The sequence below is a fragment of the Salvelinus sp. IW2-2015 genome, unplaced genomic scaffold (genome assembly GCF_002910315.2).
Source record: "Salvelinus sp. IW2-2015 unplaced genomic scaffold, ASM291031v2 Un_scaffold1098, whole genome shotgun sequence".
NCBI lineage: Eukaryota > Metazoa > Chordata > Actinopteri > Salmoniformes > Salmonidae > Salvelinus > Salvelinus sp. IW2-2015.
Window position 1 is genome coordinate 179,071 of NW_019942726.1, and position 24,228 is coordinate 203,298.

Below are 24,228 nucleotides of genomic sequence, written 5' to 3' on the forward strand. Positions count from 1 at the left end.
TGTATTTTACTGGAGAAAATCTCACGACTGTGTATTTTACAGGAGAAGAGATGGCAGAGAGGGTTCTGATTCTGAATCGTCTCTGATTATTCTTTACATAGGCCTAGACATCAAGCTTGAGGGGAGGTATAATGACCAAGGTTAAATTGGACTTTTCTTTACCCTTTAGGTCAATATTTATGTGTCTTAGTATCCTTTTTTTTCCTGACACCCGACCCATGCTAGCACAACCTGGCCGGGTGGACACCACAGAGAAAAAAAATACATATTGGCAAAAAACTGACTGGTCAGATTTTTGTTTTTTAAGGAACCCGACATGCGGTAATGGCAGCGAGTAGTGAGGATGCTGCGATAGAGGATATGGAGAGAAGGTTGGAGAAGCAACAGCTGTGCTGGAATGCAAACAATATGGATGATAGTTGTGATGATATGGAGCGGGAGGATGAACGGTCTGTAGTGGAAAGTAATAGGAAAAAGAGAGACCATGCCACAGAAAGCAGTGGGTCTTCTAGTGCAGAGAGTGAAGAGTGTGAAGGTAGGGAACAAGAGTAAAAATGTGTTGGAGAGGGAAGTTATGATGGTATTTAATGTGACCACAGGGCCGCATCTACATACTAACCAATTAACCAATGACGTAAAGAAAGAGATAGGTGAAGAAAAACTAGCCCCGTTCTTTGGTAGACTGCTTATATTCTGTACTASCCATGCTCAGCAGGGGAAGATTTTTCAAATGTAAACCCTCAATTTGAATGTAAGCCCTCAAAAGCCATGTTCCTGGTGCTAAGTTGAGGGGAGTCATTTCTGGGATCCCACTATGTCCATAGATGATATTAAAGAAAATGTGAAGGGAGGCAGTGATTGAGGGAAAAGGTTGATCAGTAGGAAAGAGGGTCAAATAAATGAAAGCTTATCAGTGCTACTGAGGTTTGAGAAGGTTTTGCCTGAAAAAGTATCCGAGAATTTGTCCCCATCCGCATCGCTGAGTTTTAAATGCCAATGAATGGGACATGTACAGTGCATTTGGAAAGTATTCAGACCCCTTGACGTTTTCCACATTTTGTTGTGTTACAGCCTTATATTCTAAAAAATGTTTTTTTTTAAATCATCATTCTACACACATTACCCCATAATGACAAAACAAAAACAGGTTTTTAGAAATGTTAAAAATGAAATATTACATTTACATAAGTATTCAGACCCTTTACTCAGTAATTTGTTGAAGTACCTTTGGCAGCGTTTACTGCCTCGAGTCTTCTTGGGTATGACACTACAAGCTTGGCAAACCTGTATTTGGGGAGTTTCTCCATTTCTTCTCTGTAGATCCTCTCAAGCTCTGTCAGCTTGGATGGGGAGCGACGCTGCACAGCTATTTTCAGGTCTCTCCAGAGATGTTCGATTGGGTTCAAGTCCGGGCTCTGGCTGGGCCACTCAAGGACATTCAGAGACATACCTCCGAAGCCACTCCTGCGTTGTCTTGGCTGTGTGCTTAGGGTCATTGTCCTGTTGGAAGGTGAACCTTCACCCCAGTCTGAGGTCCTGAGCGCTCTGGGGCAGGTTTCATCAAGGATCTCTCTGTACTTTCTCATCTTCTCATCTTTCCCTTGATCCTGACTAGTCTCACAGTCCCTGCCGCTGAAAAACATCCACACAGCATGATGCTGCCACCACCATGCTTCACYGTAGGGATGGTGCCAGGTTTCCTCCAGATGTGCCGCTCGGCATTCAGGCCAAAGAGTTCAATCTTGGTTTCATCAGAACAGAGAATCTTGTTTCTCATGGTCTGAGTCAACTCCAAGCGAGCTGCCACGCGCCTTTTACTGAGGAGTGGCTTCTGTCTGACCACTCTACCATAAAGGCCTGATTGATGGAGTGTTGCAGAGATGGTTGTCCTTCTGGAAGGTTGTCACATCTCCACAGAGAAACTCTGGAGCTCTGTCAGAGTGACCATCGGGTCTTGGTGGGTCTTGGAAGAGTCTTGGTGGTTCTAAACTTATTCAATTTAAGAATGAAAAAGGCCACTGTGTTCTTGGGGACTTTCAATGCTGCAGACATTTTTGGCACCCTTCCCCAGATCTGTGCCCCAACACAATCCTGTCTCGGAGCTCACCGGACAATTCCTTCGACCTCATGGCTTGGTTTAGCTCTGACATGCACTGTCAACTGTGGGACCTTATATAGACAGGTGTGTGCCTATCCAAATCAAGTCCATTTAAATTGAATCTACCATCTCAAGGATGATCAATGGAAACAGGATGCACCTGAGCTCAATTTTCTAGCTGCTCAGTGTAAAGAAAGAAAAGATGTGCCAATTGTGGAGGGGAACATGGTTACGATGACTGTAGGAACAATTTGAAGGCTAATTGTTCTAATTATGGGGAGAACACAGTGCAGCATTTGGTGGATGCCAGGTGCAGAGAGAGGCAAGAGAGGCCCAGAGATACATAATCAAATCAAATTGAATTGTATTTGTCACATGCTTTGTAAACAACAGGTGTAGACTAACAGTGAAATTTACGGGCCCTTCTCAACAATGCAAAGAAAAAATAGAAAAATAATAACACAAGGAATAAATGCACAATGAGTAACGATAATTTACCTATATACATGGGGTACCAGTACYGAGTCAATGTGCAGGGGTACGAGGTAATTGAGGTAGATACTGTATGTACATATAGGTAGGGATAAAGTGACTAGGTAACAGGATAGGTAATACACAGTAATAGCAGCAAATGTGAGAGTCAAAAAAGGGTCAATGCAGATTGTCCGGGTAGCTATTAGTTAACTATTTAACTAACTATTTATCAGTCTTATGGCTTGGATGTAGAAGCTGCTCAGGGTCCTGTTGGTTCCAGACKTTGTGCATTGGTACCACTTGCCGTGCGGTAGCAGAGAGAACAGTCTATGACTTGGGTGGCTGGAGTCTTTGACAATTTTTAGGACCTTYCTCTGACACCGYCTGGTATGGAGGCCCTGGATGGCAGGGAGCTCGGGCACCAGTGATGTACTGGGCCGTACACACTACCCTCTGTAGTGCCTTGCGGTCGGATGCCAAGCAGTTGCCATACCAAGCGGTGATGCAGCCAGTCAAGATGCTCTCAATGGTGCTGCTGTATCTTTTTGAGGATCTGAGGGCCCAAGATTAATATTTTCAGCCTCCTGAGGGGTAAGAGGCGTTGCCGTGCCCTCTTCACGACTGTGTTGGTGTGTGTGGACCATGATAATTCTTTAGTGATGTGGACACCGAGGAACTTGAAGCTCTTGACCTGTTCCACAACAGCCCCGTCGATGTGAATGGGAACATGCTCGGCCCTACGTTTCCTGTAGTCCACGATCAGCTCCTTTGTCTTGCTGACGTTGAGGGAGAGGTTGTTGTTCTGGCACCACATTGCCAGGTCTCTGACCTCCTCCCTGTAGGCTGTTTTGTCGTTGTCAGTGATCAGGCCTATCACCATTGTGTCATCTGCAAACTTAATAATGTCGTTGGAATCATTGCAGTCGTGGGTGAACAGGGAGTACAGGAGGGGACTAAGCACACCCTGAGGGTCATCGTGGCGGATGTGTTGTTAGCTACCGTCACCACCTGGGGACGGCTCGTCAAGAAATCCAGGATCCATTTGCAGTTGGAGGTGTTTAATCCCAGGTTTCTTAGCTTAGTGATGAGCTGTAGTCAATTCACAGCCTTCTCATGTAGGTGTTCCTTTTGTCTAGGTGTGAAAGGGCAGTGTGGAGTGCAATAGAGATTGCGTCATCTGTGGATCTTTTGGGGCGGTATGCGAATTGGAGCGGGTCCAGGTTGTCTGTATTAATGGTGTTGATGTGAGCCATGAGCAGCCTTTCAAAGCATTTCATGGCAATAAACGTGAGTGCTACGGGGCGATAGCCAGTTTACCTTGGCGTTCTTGGGCACAGGGACTATGGTGGTCTGCTTGAAACATGTAGGTATTACAGACTGGGTCAGTTAGAGCTTGAAGATGTCAGTAAAGGCACCCGCCAGCTGGTCAGCGCATGCTCTGAGTACACGTGCTGGTAATCCGTCTGAATGTTAACCTGTTTAAATGTTAACCTGTCTTACTCACATCTGCTACGGAGAGCGTGATCACACAGTCGTCCGGAAGCAATCATGATGTCTCATATGCAGAGGCTGTAAAACAGATTGGTGGAACTACTAGGCGGACTGATGGAGCTACCATGGCTGCTTCTACTAGTCCTGACATGGTTTCGAAGCCTGTTCAGAAATATTGCTTCCATAAATATGCTGTATCAAAAGACTTTGATAGTAAATAAAATGGACTTCATAGCTTTCATTGGAAAAGTTATTAACATGACGCGGATTGAGGAAAGCAGAAATGCCAGGATGAAGATTATTGTGGATACGGCAACAGTTATTATGGGTAACAGATGTTACTGTCGACAGGACTTTTGAAATGCTGAATAATCCACATGTTGGATTGTTTTAGCATGATAGAGATTAAGTGTGAAGATGTTGGATGAGGTTGGGGGGGTTTGTTATAAATTTGTACGGATTCATTTGATTTTGTCTTAGTACAGAATTAGGCAAACCATGATTGATCGCACACTTCAGCACAATAGATGGGGACATGCACCTTAAACTTTTGTTTTYGGACCGCCATTATACCACAGAGTTTATGATTATACCATAGAAGAAAAAACAGACAGTTCGCCACGACGGTGATCTAACCATCTCTGGCTAAAGGGGTTGCAGTGAAACCCTACAGGACGACCTTCGTTCAAACTAGGAAGCGAAATAGAATCSATCGTTCTATATTGTGGTAGGCAGCTGTGCTGGACTGTGGTCGACATGGATGATACTTCTGATGGTATGGGTGGGGTTGATGAAAGTAATGGACGTGGATGGTCTGTGGTGAAAAGGAAAAAGGATGGCCATGCTATAAACGCTGCTGACAGCAGTGGCACTTTTAGCATTGAAAACATGAAGAGGGTGAAGGTAGTGAAAAACAAAAGTAATGTGTTCGGGTGGAAAGTTATAATCGTGTATACGGGGTCTCATCTACACCCTATTTGATTAACCAATGCCGTAAAGAAATGGCATTAGCTCGGTTCATTGGTTATGGTAGACTGTTAATATTCTGTGCTGACCATGTTCAGCAAGGGAAGATTCTGAAAATGAAAACTCACAATGGGAAGAAAATCACAAGTCATGTCCCTGGAGCTTCGGGCTAAGCTGAGGGGGGTCATTTCTGGGGTTCCACTATCTATGTCCATAGATTATATCAAATAAAATGTAGAGGGGGGCATAGTGGTTGAAGCCAAAATGCTGTTCAGTAAAAAAAGAGGGGCAGATAAGTGAAAACCTGTCAGTACTATTCATGTTTGAGAAGGTTTTACCTAAGAAAGTACAGATGGGCTTCCTGGCTTTCACTGTTAGAGAGTTTGTCCCACCTCCATTAAGGTGTTATAAATGCCAAAGAATGGGACATGTGGCAGCTCTGTGCAAAGTAATTGTGTGGGGGGGGGGGGCAGTGCAGCATTTGGTGGATGCCAGGTGCAGAAAGAGGTTAGAGAGGCCCAAAGATATAAAATCACTCATAATGTATCTTATTAGTCAGAATTATGGAGATAATAGGGTCAGTCCTGGAATAAGTGGACCTACTGTAGGAAATGTTGCTTACTGTATGTTGATCCAAACATGGATACCAGATAGTTTTAGACCAATAGCACTGACCTCTAACTTGTGTAAACTAATGGAAAAGATGATAATCAACAGATTGTCATATTTCCTGGAACATAGAGGTTTATTGAGGCAATGTCAAAGTGGATTCCGTAAAGGTAGATCTACTTTGGATGCATTAGGTAAGGTGAGTAATGAAGTTGAAAAAACTCTGGTCATGAAATATGTAATGGCTACTGTTTTTTTTTTTACATTGAAAAGGCTTATGAGACTATTTGGAGAGAATGCCTACTGATTAAGATGAAAAGACTTGGTATTGGGGGGGAGATTATATAACTGGGTTTTGACCTTCTTATTTAATCACTCTTTCGAGTTAACATAGGATCCATTTTATCTGATGCCTATGGAGTTGACRATGGTATTCCTCAAGGCAGTGTTATCAGTCCTATTTTGTTCAACATTAGGATTAACGATGTGTTTTTCAAATGTAGGTAGGGGTATTGGGGCTTCCCTATATGCCGATCATTGAGCTATTTTGAAGAGGGGAAGGAATGTTTCTTGTGATCAAATTTATTCAAAAAGCTATAGTGGATGTTCAAAGATGGTAGTGATGTCTTGTTGTATGTTCTTGATAATAATTGCTGATAATATACAGTTGTTTCTGTATGGACAGCCTATGGGGAGACTTTCTAAGTACAAATATTTTGGTCTATGGCTCAATGAGCAATATACATGGAAATATCATGTCAGACATGTTGAAACAAAGTGTAAGAAGGTGGTGCATCTTATRCGCTCGGTCTCTGGTTTGGTGCTGACTGACAATCGTTGATGGATATTTATAGAGCTGTGATCAGGACGACAATTGATTACAGGTGTATAGTTTATGGAACAGCGGYGAAGACTTGCCTTCAGAGGCTGGACAGAATCCAGTATATAGCTTTAAGGATATGTATTAGTGAATTTAAATCAACATCTATATGTGCCTTACTAGTGGAAGCAGGTGAGATGCCTTTGGATATACGGTGTAAAGAAATGTCATTAGCATATTGAGTTAGGCTGAAAGTTCTATGAGGTTGAGCATTCCACTGCTACTGTTCTAGATGACTGTTGGGAATTTACTGGTAATATAGTGGTTTTGGTTGGACAGTAGGAAAGCTTGCTGATGAGAGTGGTTTGAGGGAGTTGGAGGTTGGCCCTTCTGTGGTGATAGGGGATGTTCCTCCATGGTTACTCCCAGATCCTGTTGTTTATCTAACCTTGGCAGAGAAAATGAAAGATTGGTCAGAAGTCAGTGATATAGGGAAACTGGTTGACAATTATATTGGTAGAAGTTTTTTATGCTTTTTTACCGCTTTTCACAGATGGACCCAAGGATGCAGATAGTGGGTGCACAGGAGCAGGCTTTTATATTCCTGAATTTGATGTACAGATGTGTAGAAGACTAACAGCTATACTCAGTATAACAGCTATACAACAGCTATACTCAGTATACTCAGTTGAACTGTTGGGGATAGTAGTTGCCCTCCAGTGGGTGTAGGACGTACAACCTGTTAGAATTATAGTATGCTCAGATTCTCTGTCTGCATTGAATAGCTTTTCATCTGGTAAATCTAATAGCAGTGACTTACKATTGRAGGTATTAATGTTATTATAGAGATTTCAGAGACTGGGTGTAGTAGTGAGATTCTGCTGGGTCCCAGCACATTCGGGTGTGGAAGGGAATGAAATCGTTGACCAGTTAGCCAAAATAGCTTTAAACTTCTGTTTGAAGTTAGTATGGCTCTTTTTATTTTCTCAGAAGTACTGAGTTAGGTAGGAGGATTTAGAAATGTTGTAAAACGTGATTGACCATACACTCCAATACAGGAGGTGGCGGCATGCACCTTAAACGTTTGTTTGCGGACCGCCATTATATCACAGAAGAAGAACAAGCTCGCCGCGCTCCCGACAGTAGTAACTTGCGCGGCCCGTTTGCCGCTAACGGAGCTGGCTAGCTGAAGGGCTCGGAATTCTGTTGTCGGTGACACAAATCCAAGTCCATCTGTGGTTGTAAACAGACTGGACGACGCATTATTGAGGCGGCGAGCCCTTAGTCGAGAGTCTATATGCTAAATATGTGGAAAGTCCGAGAACTGGTGGATAAAGCGTGAGTATTCTTGCAGTTATCGTGTTGACGTTTTGTTGCAAGGCCCGTTTATGTTAAGGACAAGGGAATCACTGATTTCGTGACGTCACGCTGTTTTCTCAGCTGATGGCTCATTATGGGTAACGTTACTGTTTCAGCCTTGTGTACAACATGAAATACCATTAAATCATGTATTCTCCTCTGATCTTTTTGCTAATGTCCATTCTAAACATACATGCAAAGTAACATCCCCATCTTTCAGGCTGCTAACTCAGGAAAGTAACGTTAGGTGATGATGTATGGTTAATGCTAACGCGTTAGTTAGTCTCTTTCCGTGTCTGAATCGGTCCCTTTGATGTCCACTATCATCCATTTCCTGCTAGCAATATTTGTTTTACATAGCAAGATGATTTCTTACTCAATTACTAAATTATAATGCAAGGCCCTCGTTCACTGCCACCTAACATTGGCTAGTTAGAAATCTTACAAAACGGGCAAATTTAGCGGAACATGAGCTAATTAGCTAGCATAGCTAAGCTAGCCACAATGACTGTCAATACCTTTTCSTTTCATTGTGTCCATAACATTACCCACTATGGAAGTTGAACTTCATGACCATTCTATTGTTTTATCGTTAAAACGTTTTTATACGACCACAATTACTGGCTAGTTAGTTAACTAGTTAGTTAGCTAGTTAGTTAACTATCTAAGCCAGCAGCAGCAAACATGTATTTGTCTGTGCACTAACCTAGTGTACTGTAGCCAGCTGCCGGTTAGCTTCAGGAGGACTTTGCAGCAGAGACATAAAGCTGTATGCCGACTAGGGTAAACAGGCTCCTCATGCCTGTTTACACTTTGAATGACAGTGACTGAAAGTACACCTGAACCACGAGGAATGCAACACAGCACCAACATAATCTCTTAGCTAACGACTCACTGGTGGGCATTTTCTTCATAGTTAGTTAACATTAGCTAAATTAAACTAGTATTCTACCAGCAGCACAAACGATGTCACGTTTATATGGTAATGAGGAAACCTTAAATAAAAGCCAGCGTTTCAAAAGGTATTGCATTTGAATCAATGGTCACTTTTATTGTGCCAACAAGAAGTAATTTATGAAAACAAATAAAGTATGGCTTTAAAAACATTTTTTCAGACCAATAATGAAAAAGTTATGTTGAGATTATTGGGCTRTAGAGAGGCCTAACTATTCTACCTGTTTTAGCTAAAGTGGGGCATGAAATACTCAGTAGGGTCTCCACAAACCAAATATGGTTAATTTTTGTGTAGCATGGTCTGCTAGTGGCTTTTCACTCTGCCCCTTCCATAGCCCCCAATGCAATACACTGTAATAGGCTGTACATGGGATACATATTGGCTTGTAGAAATAACTTTTCTACCTGTGTTGAATAGTAGTTGGAGATGCAAAACAGGTTTTTGGGGGGTGCTGAGGAGTATTTCTGTCTGTAATAAAGCTCTTTTGTGTGGGAAAAATTCAATCTGATTGGCTGGACCTGGCTCCCCAGTGGGGAGGGCATAGGCCCACCCACTGGGGAGCCAGGCCCACCCATGGTTGAACCCCTGCCCAGTAATGTGAATTCCCTAGATTAGGGCCTAATGAATTTCTTTCAATTGACTGATTTCTTTATATGAACTGTAACTCAGTGAAATCTTTGAAATTGTTGCATTTATAGTTTTGTTCAATATACATTAGATTCTCGTTTTGATACAAATAAAAAAGGGTTGACTTTCATGCAAATTTTTTTATTTTGTGTGTGTTGATTTCAGGACCATGGATAGTACCAGGTCATTTAAAGCTGTGTTTCTGGATATGTACGACACACAAGTCCCCCTCCAAAATTACAGATATTTGGTTAGTAGAGACCTAGCTTCGTTGCAAACCAGGTTTCCCTTAAACAGGAGGCCTGGGAACGTTCCATGGCARAAATCAACTGAAGACGGGTCGGAACCTGGTGAAATCACTGACGCCTCGCAACACGTCAAACCAATCAAATGCCCTGCTTGGGCAGAGTTTCAAAGGTGCTCACCAGATTAGTGTCATAGGAGCTACAGTGCACGAGGACAAAAAAAGTCAACAAAAGAAGCACTGGTGACAAAACATTTTAGAATGTTGGCAGCATGCTGGTTTTCACAGCATTTCTCTGTTMTTTGGAGATTAGCTATAGCTGCAGCAAGATGGGAGAAATGGTCTACAATGCTGACCATATTAATATTTGTAATGTTGTTTCTGAAGTGATATTTGKCTGTAAAGGCTAGTATGAGGGACAATAAGTAGCAAGACACAATGAGGCTAGTTATGAGAAAAGTTAACTAACACATTACTTTAATAAAATATTTCAGTTGTGTATATTACATTTGTTGTCATTTGATGACTTTATTATTTCATTCCAAGTCATCATCTCATCTCTATAGAGCTGCTGTCTGACAAATCACTAGTTTGTCATTTTTCTAAGTAAATAAGGCATACTTTTATGACTGCTGAATACCAACTATAATTCACTTAGATCATGTGTTTTCAGGTAGAGAAAGCCCCGCAATGCAACTGCTTTCAATACCTCTTGCGAGTTCTCTCTTCGGTTCCGTCAACAAGGTCTCTGCGTCTGCTCCACACAGACTGAGACCGGACAAGTAAGCGGGCGGTCAAAGGATTATGATCATTGTAGTTAATGACCACATTTTCTGTGCTAAACTGTAGAATATTGGCCTGTTGGAAACTACAACTCCCTACTACATCGCACAATTTGGGCTTGATCTCAACAGAAACTGAGCATCGATCTCACAGAAAAAAAACGAACTAAATGGAATTCAAATAATTGAACCGACGTTGGTCAATTAGTTGTTTAAAAAACAAAAAATAATATAATTTTCAGTCAATCACTCAGAACAAATATTTTTTCAAGGCACTGTGTCCCATGTACAGTGTATTGCATTGGGAGCTATAGGGTGGAGAACGAAGTGCTGCKGGATATGTACGGCAGTCCCCCTCCAATCTAACCATATTTGGTTAGTAAAGACCCTATTGAGTATTTTCCACCCGACAACTTCTCTACAACCAGTAAGTATCCCCCATACAATGTATTGTATCGCAGTGAATAGTGTGGGTGGAGTCAGGAGTCATCAGCACTCTGTATTCAACYTGTTGCCCATCACAAGTTAAATAAAAACAAGAGACCATTTAAATTTAGCAGACTATTGAATAATTCCAATAACATAACTGTATTTTATTTTAAAAAATGTATTTCTTTAAATATAACCTACACATGAAGCTAGCTTTCAACATACCAGTATCTGTGTAAACTTTCAAAGGAAATGCTACTATAAATAATACAATGTTCAAAATAAAATGCATAAAATTATATATATATATTTTTTTTAGGTTGTTGCAATTTGGTTTGGGGGGTATACAGATTTCATATTGGCATACTGTCCTTCTCATCAGGGGATTTACAGTATTACCGTCTTAGTACACATGGGGWGCTAAAAATGCAACAACAAAAAAGCTCATTGGGTGTCTTATCAGATAGAATTTGCACAAAGTATTAGCACATTTCAATAGAGGCTGCTAGCTAAATATGCTAACGAGCGCAAACGGAAAATAAACGAATTGCCAAGACAGGGAGGAGCAGACGGGCAAGAATGGAGAGGAGAAAAAATAAACGCACGGAAATCAAGAACTCATCCAAAACGCTTTGACTTCTCAAACACGACAGAAAGCTAACAGTATGTGATGCCCGGTCTCCTTATTAATTCAGCCACTTACATAGATACCTAGCAAGTTAAACCAAATACAAAGCTGGAATCACCAGCTCCCGCTTTCTCCTGTTCTGCTATTTACAAACAACCATGTAACTCGCTCAACTTTTCTGGGGAACTAAGCTTCATATTGTGACAGGTGAAATGAAGAACGCAATCTGCTTTTATCTCCTAACATATTGCACAATTTGACTGCAGGTATTTCACTTAAATTGGCTACAAATATTCACATTTATTGAAAAACTTCAAATAAATAGTTTTGACGTTATTGAAAAACCATCCCCTGGCTTTTTCCAAGTACCCCGGTATACCGCCCAAGCCTAGTTGCAATGCTGTGAAAAACAGTTGTACTGCACTAGTGCTAAGAAAATTGATAATCCCAACGTTAAACTTGTCTTTGCAGGGGCACTCTTATTTTGAAATGTGCCGCCAGCATAATATTCTGATGCTCGGAGAACAGAAATCAAAGTTAGTGTGTTGCACATGATCTCATATGTGTTGGCTATGGACATTTGTACTGTATGGTGCTTACCAGACATTATTTCAATGAATCGCTAGAGGGGTTTGAAGTTTGTATACCCTGGCAACACTTATTTAATCATTCATGCGTCAGTATTGGAGAAGTTCAAATTGCTTAGTGCAACCGTTTATGTCAACACAGCTAGCTATGATCATGAGAAAAGCCTCTGTGGCACAAATATCTTGCATTGCCAGCCTGCAGCTTAGTGCTTCAAGGTTGTGCAAGATTTTGTAAGTGTAGCTAAGTAACCACAAAGTATAAAATAGAAAGACATTTTGTCCTGAGGCATAGCCTACTTCTCATAGGAAAGAGCGTATTTGACCTCTGGGTTGAAATGTGCAGTCACTGTGGTCATTTGACTAATACAGTTTTGAAACCAAGTGGTGTGTTTCTAGCACTTCTCCCTATGCCAGCATAAAGTCATGAATCATGGCAGTTCTTGTATCAACCCTGCATGCAACCACTTTCTGCAGGATTACCTTTCTCATGCTTTTAAGTTAGTCTTAATATAGGGAGGGACTTGTAAATACCATCGCTGGTCTAGCCGTTCAGGACCTATTGAAAATAGCCTATTTATAATCTGCTGTGTTTTGATTTGAATCAAAAGGTTTATTTGCATGCAGAGTAGTTTCAAATCATGCATACACTTGAGTCATAAAGAATGCATGAAATGAGAATGCTGATGAGCAGTAGAAAGAGGTGAAGGATATGAATGACTTATTCTGATGCAAAACTTCGCCCACGTCCCCCAATGAATGGTGCTCTGATGTCACTGTGACCTCTGATCTTCAATTACGTGCTTGTTGAGATGGAGGTTTGTAAGGTGCAAAGCCAGGCTAGACTCCATGTAGGTAGGCAAGATACTGCCTCCATTGTCTGACTGAATGCACTCATCCTKGATTCCAAACAGAAGGTTTGTAAAGGAAGATGTTTCTTTCATTGTGCAAACAGACAAACGAGCCCAGTAATTGAAAAGGGTCCTTTCTTGCTTCTTGTCTCCTCATTTTGAAAGGAACTCCATGGTTTTATGTAGGACTGTAAACATCAATTTACCGGAAAATGATTCCCTATAGACTTCAATGGTTTTAAAGCATTGGGCCAGTAACCGAAAGGCGGCTAGGTGAAAAATCTGTGTGCCCTTGAGCAAGGCACTGAACCATAATTGCTCCTATAAGTCGCTCTGGACAGGAGCGTCTGCTAAATGACTAAAATGTAACATTTAATGGAGGAAATGCTAGCTAGCTACATACATTTCAGCTGTCCTGCTAAAGGCTAGCCAGAGCCCTGATTTTTAAAAATGTGTTCTAAATGTATAGCCAGCAAGCTAGCTCCTAATTGCAGTGTTGGATAGATAGCTAGCTAACATGTTCCATCTATGAAAATAGCGACAATTATCTCACTTTCTTTCAACTTATCCAATCTTTACCCGGCACTGGGCATCTGTAGCTAGCCCATCTGTAGGCCCCCCCCTGGCTAGCTGAGTTCTGTTTATTGTTTCATTATTTTACATATTGTTTGAACACCAAATGGCCACAAGCTGCCTGCCAGTGGGTGGAGTTAACGAACTAGCTAACTAGATAGCCAATGCTATTGCTGAGGCAGGGATATCTTGCCAGCACGCATTGGGTGAATGCAGCAGTCCTATAACGTTAGCAAGCAAAGACAACCTGTGTTTTCAATGAATAAGCTGGCTTGGTAGCACACATTTCTTTAACTGATTCCGATGATAGCTTATGGCAGTCTATGGAGCAATCTGACCCAACTCAAGGATGAAGGAAGTTCATCAGAAACTTTCTTCACCATAGAGTTGCTGAGCTGTGGCTATGGGGTAATAAATTGTACTAGCTAGCTACTTCTCTGTTCTGGCATAAACCATAGCMTACATGTCGACACGTAATCACTGCAATTTGAGAGTTGTTTTCAACTGCTAGCCAGCTACCAGGTTTGGACAAGTTGCCTGCTTGCTTGCTAGTAGCTAATGTTATAYACAGAAAATAACAAACTCTCTTTTAAAGGATGATATTTTTACTTGGCTGTGATCTGATATCATTCTACACGGAGTGTACAAAACATGCTCTTTCCATGACATAGACTGACAATGTGAATCCAAGTAAATGCTATGATCCCTTATTGATGTCACTTGTTAAATCCACTTTAATCAGTGTAGATGAAGGGGAGGAGATGGGTTAYAGAATGCTTTTTAAGCCTTGAGACAATTGAGACATGGATTGTGTATGTGTCCCATTCAGATGGTGAATGAGCAAGAAAAAAGTACCCTGTTCAAAAAGTGCCTTTGAACAGGGTATGGTAGTAGGTGCCAGGCGCACCGGTTTGTGTAGAACTGCAACGCTGCTGGGTTTTTCACTCTCAACAGTTTCCCATATGTATCAAGTAGAGGTCGACCAATTATGATTTTTCAACGCCGATATCGATTATTGAGACCAAAAAAAGCGATACCTATTAATCGGACAACATTTTATTTATTTCATATATATATATATATATATACACTGCTCAAAAAAATAAAGGAACACTAAAATAACACATCCTAGATCTGAATGAATGAACTATTCTTATTAAATACTTTTTCTTACATAGTTGAATGTGCTGACAACAAAATCACACAAAAAATTATCAATGGAAATCAAATTTATCAACCCATGAGGTCTGGATTTGAGTCACACTCAAAATTAAAGTGGAAAACCACACTACAGGCTGATCCAACTTTGTGTAATGTCCTTAAAACAAGTCAAAATGAGGCTCAGTAGTGTGTGTGGCCTCCACATGCCTGTATGACCTCCTACAACGCCTGGGCATGCTCCTGATGAGGTGCGGATGGTCTCCTGAGGGATCTCCTCCCAGACCTAGACTAAAGCATCACGTCAACTCCTGGACAGTCTGTGGTGCAACGTGGCGTTGTGGATGGAGCGAGACATGATGTCCCAGATGTGCTCAATTGGATTCAGGTCTGGGAACGGGCGGGCCAGTCCATAGCATCAACGCCTTCCTCTTGCAGGACCTGCTGACACACTCCAGCCACATAGAGTCTAGCATTGTCTTGCATTAGGAGGAACCCAGGGCCAACCGCACCAGCATATGGTCTCACAAGGGGTCTGGATCTCATCTCGGTACCTAATGGCAGTCAGGCTACCTCTGTCGAGCCCATGGAGGGCTGTGCGCCCCCAAAGAAGAATCCACCCCCACACCATGACTGACCCACCGCCAAACCGGTCATGCTGGAGGATGTTGCAGGCAGCAGAACGTTCTCCACGGCGTCTCCAGACTGTCACGTCTGTCACATCCCTGTGAACCTGCTTTCATCTGTGAAGAGCACAGGGCGCCAGTGCAAATTTGCCAATCTTGGTGTTCTCTGGCAAATGCCAAACGTCCTGCACGGTGTTGGGCTGTAAGCACACCCCCACCTGTGGACGTCGGCCCTCATACCACCCATGGAGTCTGTTTCTGACTGTTTGAGCAGACACATGCACATTTGTGGCCTGCTGGAGGTCTCATTTGCAGGCCTCTGCAGTGCTCCTCCTCCCCTTCTTGCACAAAGGCGGAGGTAGCGGTCCTGCTGCTGGGTTGTTGCCCTCCTACGGCCTCCTCCACGTCTCCTGATGTACTGGCCTGTCTCCTGGTAGCGCCTCCATGCTCTGGACACTACGCTGACAGACACAGCAAACCTTCTTGCCACAGCTCGCATTGATGTCCATCCTGGATGAGCTGCACTACCTGAGCCACTTGTGTGGTTGAGACTCCGTCTCATGCTACCACTAAGAGTGAACACCGCCAGCATACAAAGTGACCAAAACATCAGCCAGGAAGCATAGGAACTGAGAAGTGGTCTGTGGTCACCACCGCCTGAGACCACTCCTTTATTGGGGGTGTCTTGCAATTGCCTATAATTTCCACCTGTTGTCTATTCCATTTGCACAACAGCATGTGAAAGTTATTGTCAATCAGTGTTGCTTCCTAAGTGGACGAGTTGATTTCACAGAAGTGTGATTGACTTGGAGTTACATTGTGTTTAAGTGTTCCTTTATTTTTGAGACAGTTATATATAAAAAAAAAATTAAAGAAACGGCACGCGTAACCCCAGTTTGGGATACCTGCCTACAGCATGTCATATTTCTAATGTTTAGTGTAGAGTTCTTGCTTGGGTGTGATTATGTGTTATTATCTTGCTAATAAAACCGGAGGAAATTGGAAAGCCTACTTGAGTGCACTCAAAAAATGTGCTGCATCAACCTCTCTCTTTAACTAAATTTTAATGGATTGATGCGATGGAAGCTATCAAATCTTCTGAATTGTGGATAATATAAGAAAAATCGGCGGCCAAAAATTCCGATTGTTATGAAAACTTGAAATCGGCCCCGATTTAATCGGCCATTCCGATTAATCGGTCGACCTCTACTCTATACTGACGCTTAGCTTGTTTGATTGCCTTGCGGAGGGAATAGCTACACTCTTTGTATTCAGTCATGTTTCAGGTCGCCTTGCCATGATTAAAAGCAGTGGTTTGTGCTTTCAGTTTTGTGCAAATGCTGCCATCAATCCACGGTTTCTGGTTGGGGATGGTTTTAATGGTCACCATGGGTACAACATCACCGATGCACTTGCTAATAAACTCGCTCACCGAATCAGCGTATACATCAATGTTGTTGTCTGAGGCCCAAACTGCTGCATATACTCTGACTCTGCTTGCACAGAACGCAAGAGAATTTCCCTAGTTAATATTGCCTGCTAACATGAATTTCTTTTAACTAAATATGCATGTTTAATATATAATTGTGTATTGATTTTAAGAAAGGCATTGATGTTTATGGTTAGGTGCATTGGTGCAACGACAGTGCTTTGGGGAAGTAGGCTGTGATTCGATGATAAATTAACAAGCACCGCATTGATTATTTGCAATGCAGGACAAGCTAGTTAAGCTAGYAATATCATCAACCATGTGTAGTTAACTAATGATTATGTTAAGATTWGTTTTTTTATAAGATAATTTTAATGCTAAGATAATTGTAATGCTATCGAGCAACTACCTTGGCTCCTTGCTGCACTCGCGTAACAGGTGGTCAGCCAGTCATGCAGTCTCCACAACCTGCCATGCAGTCTCTTGTGGAGTGCAATGTAATCGGCCATAATCAGCATCCAAAAATGCTGATTACCGGTTAATCGGTCGACCTCTAGTATCAAGAATGGTCCACCTTTCAAAGGACATCCAGCCAACTTGACACAATTGGAGTCAATATGGGTCAGCATCCCTGTGGAAAGTTTTCAAAAACGTGTAGTCCATGCCCYGAAGAATTGAGACTGTTCTGAGGGCAAAAGGGGGTGTGCRATTCAATATTAGGAAGGTGTTCCTAATGTTTTGTACACTCAGTGTATATCATCTATGAATAAGTGAACAGGCACGGGTTATCATTGCWCATTGTTTATTGCGAACCAACAGTGTTGGACGTGGCACACTAACCTAACATACTGGCTCACTATGGCCGTCTGCTGGATAATTTGGCGATTACATAATGAAATATCCCAGTGACATTGACAATGGTTCATATTATTGGAAAGTCTATTTTGCCGGTTCATTACAGTACTGTCAACTACACGAAGAAAAAAAAAACTAAACTTAACATGTAAAGTGCTAGTCACATATTTCATGAGCTCAATAAAAGATCCCCCAAATTTTCCCTATGCACAAAAAAGCTTACTTCGCTCAAATTTTGTGCACACATTTCTTTACATCCTGTTAGTGAGCATTTTGTCCTTTGTCGAGATAATCCATCCACCTGACAGGGTTGGCCTATCAAGAGGCTGATTAAACAGCATGATCGTTACACAGGCGCACCTTGTGCTGKGGACAATAAAAGGCCACTCTAAAATGTGCAGTTTTGAATGAACAATTAACCCTTTTATTTTAACTTAATATAATACATAAATAAAATCTATTTACGGTAGTCTCAAATAAATAATGAAACRTGTTCAATTTGGTTTAAATAATGCAAAAACACAGTGTTGAAGAAGAAAGTAAAAGTGCAATATGTGCCATGTAAAAAAGCTAACGTTTAAATTCCTTGCTCAGAACATGAGAACATATATGAAATCTGGTGGTTCAATATTCCCAGTTCTTCAATATTTCCAGTTCAGAAGTTGTAGTTATTATAAGAATTATGATGCGTCGACTATTTCTCCCTATACCATTTGTATTTCATATACAGTTGAAGTCAGAAGTTCATAAACACCTTACACACACCAAACATTTAAACTCAGTTTTTCACAATTCCTGACATTTAATCCTAGTAAAAATTCCCTGTCTTAGGTCAGTTAGGATCAACACTTTATTTTAAGAATGTGAAATGTCAGAATAATAGTTGAGAGAATATTTTTTTCAGCTTTTATTTCTTTCATCACATTCCCAGTGGGTCAGAAGTTTACATACACTCAATTAGTATTTGGTAGCATTGCCTTTAAATTGTTTAACTTGGGTCAAATGRGTCGGGTAGCCTTCCACAAGCTTCCCACAATAAGTTGGGTGAATTTTGGCCCATTCCTCCTGACAGAGCTGGTGTAWCTGAGTCAGGTTTGTAGGACTCCTTGMTCGCACACTCTTTTTCAGTTCTTCCCACARATTGTCTATAGGATTGAGGTCAGGGCTTTGTTATGGCCACTCCAATACCCTGACTTTGTTGTCCTTAAGCCATTTTGCCAACCGTGGCTGGRCCCTTGCTCAGTCATGTGAAATCCATAGATTAGGGCCTAATKAATGTATTTCAATTGACTGATTTTCTTACATGAACTGTAATTAAGTAAAATCTTTGAAATTGTTGCATGTTGAGTTTTTATATTTTTGTTAAGTATACATTATGCAATTACTGATTTTGTAAATACTGAACACAACCATGCAGAGAACCATGCACATAACTTTCTCCAACCAGGAAAAAAATGTGCTTGCTATTGTTACATAACGGTCATTTGTTCTATAGCATTCAGAGGCTCCAGTCGAGTGCCTGTTTTATGGACAGAGCTTGCAGTCAGGTGACAGTAATGGATGCTGCCTGAGATGCCATCATCTGATTTCAGCTGAATAGGGCTTGAAACAGGAGGCCAAGAGGGAGAGGGTCTTCTCCTGCTACCCTGGTCCCAGAGAGMTCCCTGCAGATGCTAAGCTGTTTGAGAACAGACTATCCACCGCCACACCTTGTCGGTGCGTTTTTTTTATTCTCATACATCTGTTTGGAATGGGATCCCAGCACKTCGCTTCAGTGTGTTTGGCCAGTTGAATGGTATTTCTGGTGAGGACCGACATTTTTCACAGATGTCTTGCAGAATATGCATTTAGGCTAGTCGATGGGTCATTGGGCCATATAGCCTATACTTATAGGTCATTCTGAGATCTCTGTGGCTGATCAATGGATCAATTATRTCTGTCTGAGACTCAAGATGAGACATTGATGGGAGGAACTTTGAGAGTGATCCTCTAGTATTTCTTGTTWGGGGTTTTTCCTTGTAGGTTATAATACAAAGGTATGTTTCCATCTGTTATTGCACGAGAGAAGTCATTTATTATTTGAATGATGACTTTGCTTCAAGGCCCACTCCAACTGTCTTTGTATAGGCATAAGTCCCGTGTTCAGTATGATATTGATGATATCATTGCATTGTATTGACTAACGATATCMCCTATGACGGCTTCTTCATGTCCTGGCTGTGTTTTAATTATTTTGACTTTCTCCGCCAGTTAATGGACAGAAAGTCCCATCTAATGCAGTAAGATCAATACCATGGCAGGACTGATGGCTTTGTGTGGGAGATCTCAAAGGCGTCACTCTGTGGAGAATGAAAAATGTCAAACATTGCACTATTATGTGGAGAGATGTGATCTGTTGAAGGGAGCAGAGGAAACCTGCTCCTGAAGACATGAGAGAGGGGGGGAGTTTTGACAACTCTCGCTCGGATAAGATCTGAGAACTCGCAAACTTGCGAAGACAAACATGAAGAAATGATCCGTCCATTTTTTTCTTCCATCGCTTTTTGAGGCAATATGGTTGCAGAAGTTATTCAGCTTGCCCTTAGCTGGCCACACTGTCTWGGCTGAACCATGTCATGACTGAGCCACACTTCTAGGAAATGCAAATGATGCTTTTAGGTTACAGTAATGAATAGAACTTCAGTCCATCAGCCAACTTGCAAATACATTTTTATCAGTAAATTATCTTCCTAGGCATGACTCCCAGCAGTACAGTGTTCCAAATCCTCCCAGCACACTGCAGTGTGATCAGCGCCACTTCTGTGTGAGTAGATTCAGGAATAGACCTACTCCAAATCAACCGAGCTGCAGGCTGCATCCCCCAGGGACTTTTCTCCCTGGCAAATGTCCTTGTCCGTCCAGTGCCTCTTGSTTCTAATGAGCGTCAGTGAGCGGAGCGCTCTCAACCTCCCTCCCCCTCTCCCTCGCTGCTGTTGTCCCCTGTGTCCCCTTCATTACTATCACCACTATCTCCATTTGAAAACTGACCTCTAGAACCACTGTTCMTCAGAAGCAGCAGGTGATGTTTATCTTCTAGTGTCGGAGGAGGGAGAGAGGAGAGTGAGGACTGGAGCAACTAGAGGTTGTTTCATGTGCAGGGCTTTGGCTTTTCAGCAGGGGCCCGCTAGGCTGTGTTCTCCACTGCATGTGTAAATAAGCAGGCACATCCTGAGCAGAACAGACTCGGCAACGGCGGGCCTACTGAACAAAGAGGCCCAGGATGCAGAGGGTTGGAAGGGAAGCCTGGGCTCTGTCTGTTTCCTTCTCCCTTTCAGTCAGAGCCACTGCTCACCTTCTTTTGTCTCATCTCCAGCTGAATATTTTTCACACAGCGGGTGTGTGTGTGTTTTCTAGGCTGTTTGAAATGTAAGCACATCGCCGGTACGCTTGCCGTTCAGGCCATCTGCTTTTATAAAACCGCTGTCATTCATTATTTATTGGACTAGGATTTCCCGCATCTTGGAGCAGCTTTGCTGTGGAGAAGCTCTCTCGCTCTCTGTCACTCATGCTGCTGCACGGACACTGACTGTATAAATTCTCTCTGCGTTTGTTAATCCATCCGCCATGCTTCATACACCTAAAGAAGTGTATTCCTGTTTCATTGAATGTCCAGTTCTACCCAATGTTCTGTTTGGAACAAACCGGTTTGAGCTGTGGCCATTTGTTGATCTAGGGCAGGATGCTAGAGCAGAGTCCCCTTTTTTGTAGGACTACAAATCACCCCCCCCCCCCCCAAAAAGAAAAATAAATGAACTTCATCAGGGTCTCAACTTGCTGTTGAGAGTTAGAATAGTAGAATACACAAGGTGAAATTTCAAAATTTGCTTGTGCATCAGCAGTTGTGTCAGTCACTGACACACAAATTGTTTTAGATTGGTAAGTTACAGTAGTCTAGCCAGCCGTATAAACTTGTAGTAATCATGGTCGAATTCTGACCAGAAGCCCCTATTGATTTTTCACTCGGATATATTAAAAACTGCAAACATTTCTCTCCACCTTATGGCAAAATATGTAGAATTCCAGCAAACTTGCTYTAAAACTGCAACATTTTCTCTATGCCCATGGCAAAGTGTAGAATTGTACTCAAATTGAACTCGAAAGCTAAAATGTTCTGCAACAAAAATGCACTTAGAGCCCCCAAAAGGCTAGGGCCAGCTCTAACAGCATGTGTGGGTATGGATGTCGGTACACAGCCCCGCGAGCCACTGCGGCTCCACATGATGAGTTCAGATTTTTTGTGGCCCCCACCCCGTCAAAGTTGGACATCCCTGATCTAGAGTCTACGTGTAGCCTATGGGTGATCAGTTGGCCGTTATCTCAGACTTCAAGTTTGTTTATTCGTCATATACATATGATATACTTTTGAGTGCAATGAAATGCTTACTTGCAGACTTTATATAATTGGCTCGTTCATCACTCTCGTCTCGTCATTCTTTCCCCAGCTCTATTCCATTGTCCTCCCATCTGTCACTGAGCACTTTACCCTTGACCTCCTAAGGATCTGAGCACCYGTCTGTGGCAAAGCCCTGGCTAAACCCAGCCAGCAGCCAGCTTTTGACTAGCCTAATCAGACCTGTGGTCACTTAAGGCGTCAGCTAGCCGAACCGAAGGAGTGTGCTCRCATACTCCCTTCAAAGACCGTCGCTTAAAAATGTTTGAAAAAAGCTTCAATAGTACTGATTGTCCATTTTGAGACACCGTAACCAGTATTCACTTCCTCAAAAGTCAGAATGAATCTATGATAATTTAAGAAAGAAAAGAGATCTTAGTCCCGCAATTTTAAATCTAACTAAGATGTTTGGTACAGTATTTTTCAAWAAAMAAATGTGCATGAAAATGKGTMATCTCTTGTTGAATGACTACAGACTTTATTGAAGAATCCCTACTGTTGACCAATCACTGACGAAGCGGCTTAGACTTTGGCTCCGAACTTTGGCTTGCCTCCAGAAATTATATTGTGTGYCCGAACAGCCCMAAAAAAASTCACCGAAGTCCAAAACAAACAAAAACTTCACAAAATGTTGTCATAATATATGCACAAACTCATGCAGACTCCTTTAGGGCCACCTCCACTACTCTAGACCCCCGGTAGGTTACTGTGTGCAAACAAATGTAGGCAAATAGACTGAGTGTGAAATAGGTTCAATAGGGAGGAGAATTGTAAATATGCTTTTCCATGTAGTGTTGTGGATTGTCCGATCTCTTCGCTAGGCTGATATTAGGGTCAGGAATTAAGTCAATCTCCCTTCCTATTGATAGGGCTCTAGAGCCATAAAATGTGATCTTTTTTGTGTTTTGCCATCAGCAACATGTGGAAGAGCTTGGCATGTGTCGTGAAACTGAACTAATCTGTGAACCTGCATTTCTGGATTTAATAAACCCTCTTGGATGTAATTAGATTATTCTAAACCAGAGTAAATTGATCCATCTCAAGTCCTCTGCCAAATCCAGGGATCCGTTCCAAAAGCTGGTTTAATCACAGATTTCCTTCTGCTGCGAGTTGCAGAAAGAAACATGTCGGCTTAGCTTATGCATAGGGTTTTGCACAGTGCACATGTAGGCTTAGTTTGTCCCCAGTAGATGGATTCATAGACTAAGTAGTCGAAGGAGCTGCATTTCCTGCCCTGTGAGAACAGGTGTTCAAACGGCAATCTCTCAGACCTGACCAAGTTTCTGTTCCTCTAACTCTTCCATCATCCATGTCCCAATCTGTGGTARTGGCTTCCGGTGCTGCATACCTGGCTCTCCACTCAACCTGCTCCCTCCCTGTGCAGGTGTGTCTTTGGAATTTATTGAGAGTGGGAGTGAAGGAAGTGTTTGTTTTCTGTCTAAATGACAGTAGGGATGATTGGTAAAAGTGCTGGAAGCTGCAGGGGAAGGAAGAGTCTGTTGGGCCATGGGGAGAATCTCAATTGCATACTCCTTGCCTCCTCAAAACCCCTTGGATGAGAAAGCCAGAGGTCCCTCCCATCTGACCTTCTCCTCCAATGGGTTTTGAGTAGGAGACAAGTCGAGAGGATGCGAGCAGTATGCTATTGAGATTCTCCAGAGTCTTGACTCCTCCTCGGTCCTCTTCACACATCTGCCAGGTCAGGGATGACCGAGGAAGGGTTAGCGCAGCGTGTCCCAAACTAGGGGTCGAGGACCCCATGTTGGGTTGCCTGATTTGAAAATGGGGTCGTGAAAAACTGAAATAAAATAAATAAAATGGTGCTTGGTTCATAGAACCGGGGTTACGTCAGTAACGGTTGTAATAAACCGAGCGCTTTTGTTTTCTTTCTACAGGTGAGGCGCTTATCTTTTTGATCCGTTTAAGCGACAACATTTTATGGCCCCTTCAGTGAAAGATAACTCTGTCTYCCTCTACAATGCCCACAAACGGCACAGGACTCATTAGAACAGAGTGGACAAGACCAGGCACTAAATCGGACTGGGGAAGGGGGGTTTAGGGTTAGGGGTTATTATTGCTATTATTGCCTGATGTTCTTCTATACTTCTCAATAACTTTCTGATGCATTTCAGTCACTTCAAACCATGCTTCCTTCAGATTGAAGTAATGTCAGACTCATTTATAAGACTGTCATAGCCCCAATTGGGGGGRAAAAAGTTATCATTGACAATTGATATCAAA

At 42.2% G+C, this 24,228-nt stretch overlaps 1 protein-coding gene across 3 annotated transcripts in view; it reads left to right on the plus strand.

Annotated features, from left to right (window-relative positions):
• Window positions 1–7,586: 7,586 nt before the first annotated feature.
• The window catches only part of clint1b (clathrin interactor 1b), a 34,040-nt gene continuing 17,398 nt past the window's right edge, over window positions 7,587–24,228 (plus strand). For all 3 annotated transcript variants that reach the window (XM_024137097.2, XM_024137098.2, XM_024137099.2), the window contains exon 1: window positions 7,587–7,796. In XM_024137097.2, coding sequence (XP_023992865.1) covers window positions 7,756–7,796 — 41 coding nt within the window. In that variant the 5' untranslated portion in view covers window positions 7,587–7,755. The remainder of the gene's footprint in view (window positions 7,797–24,228) is intronic.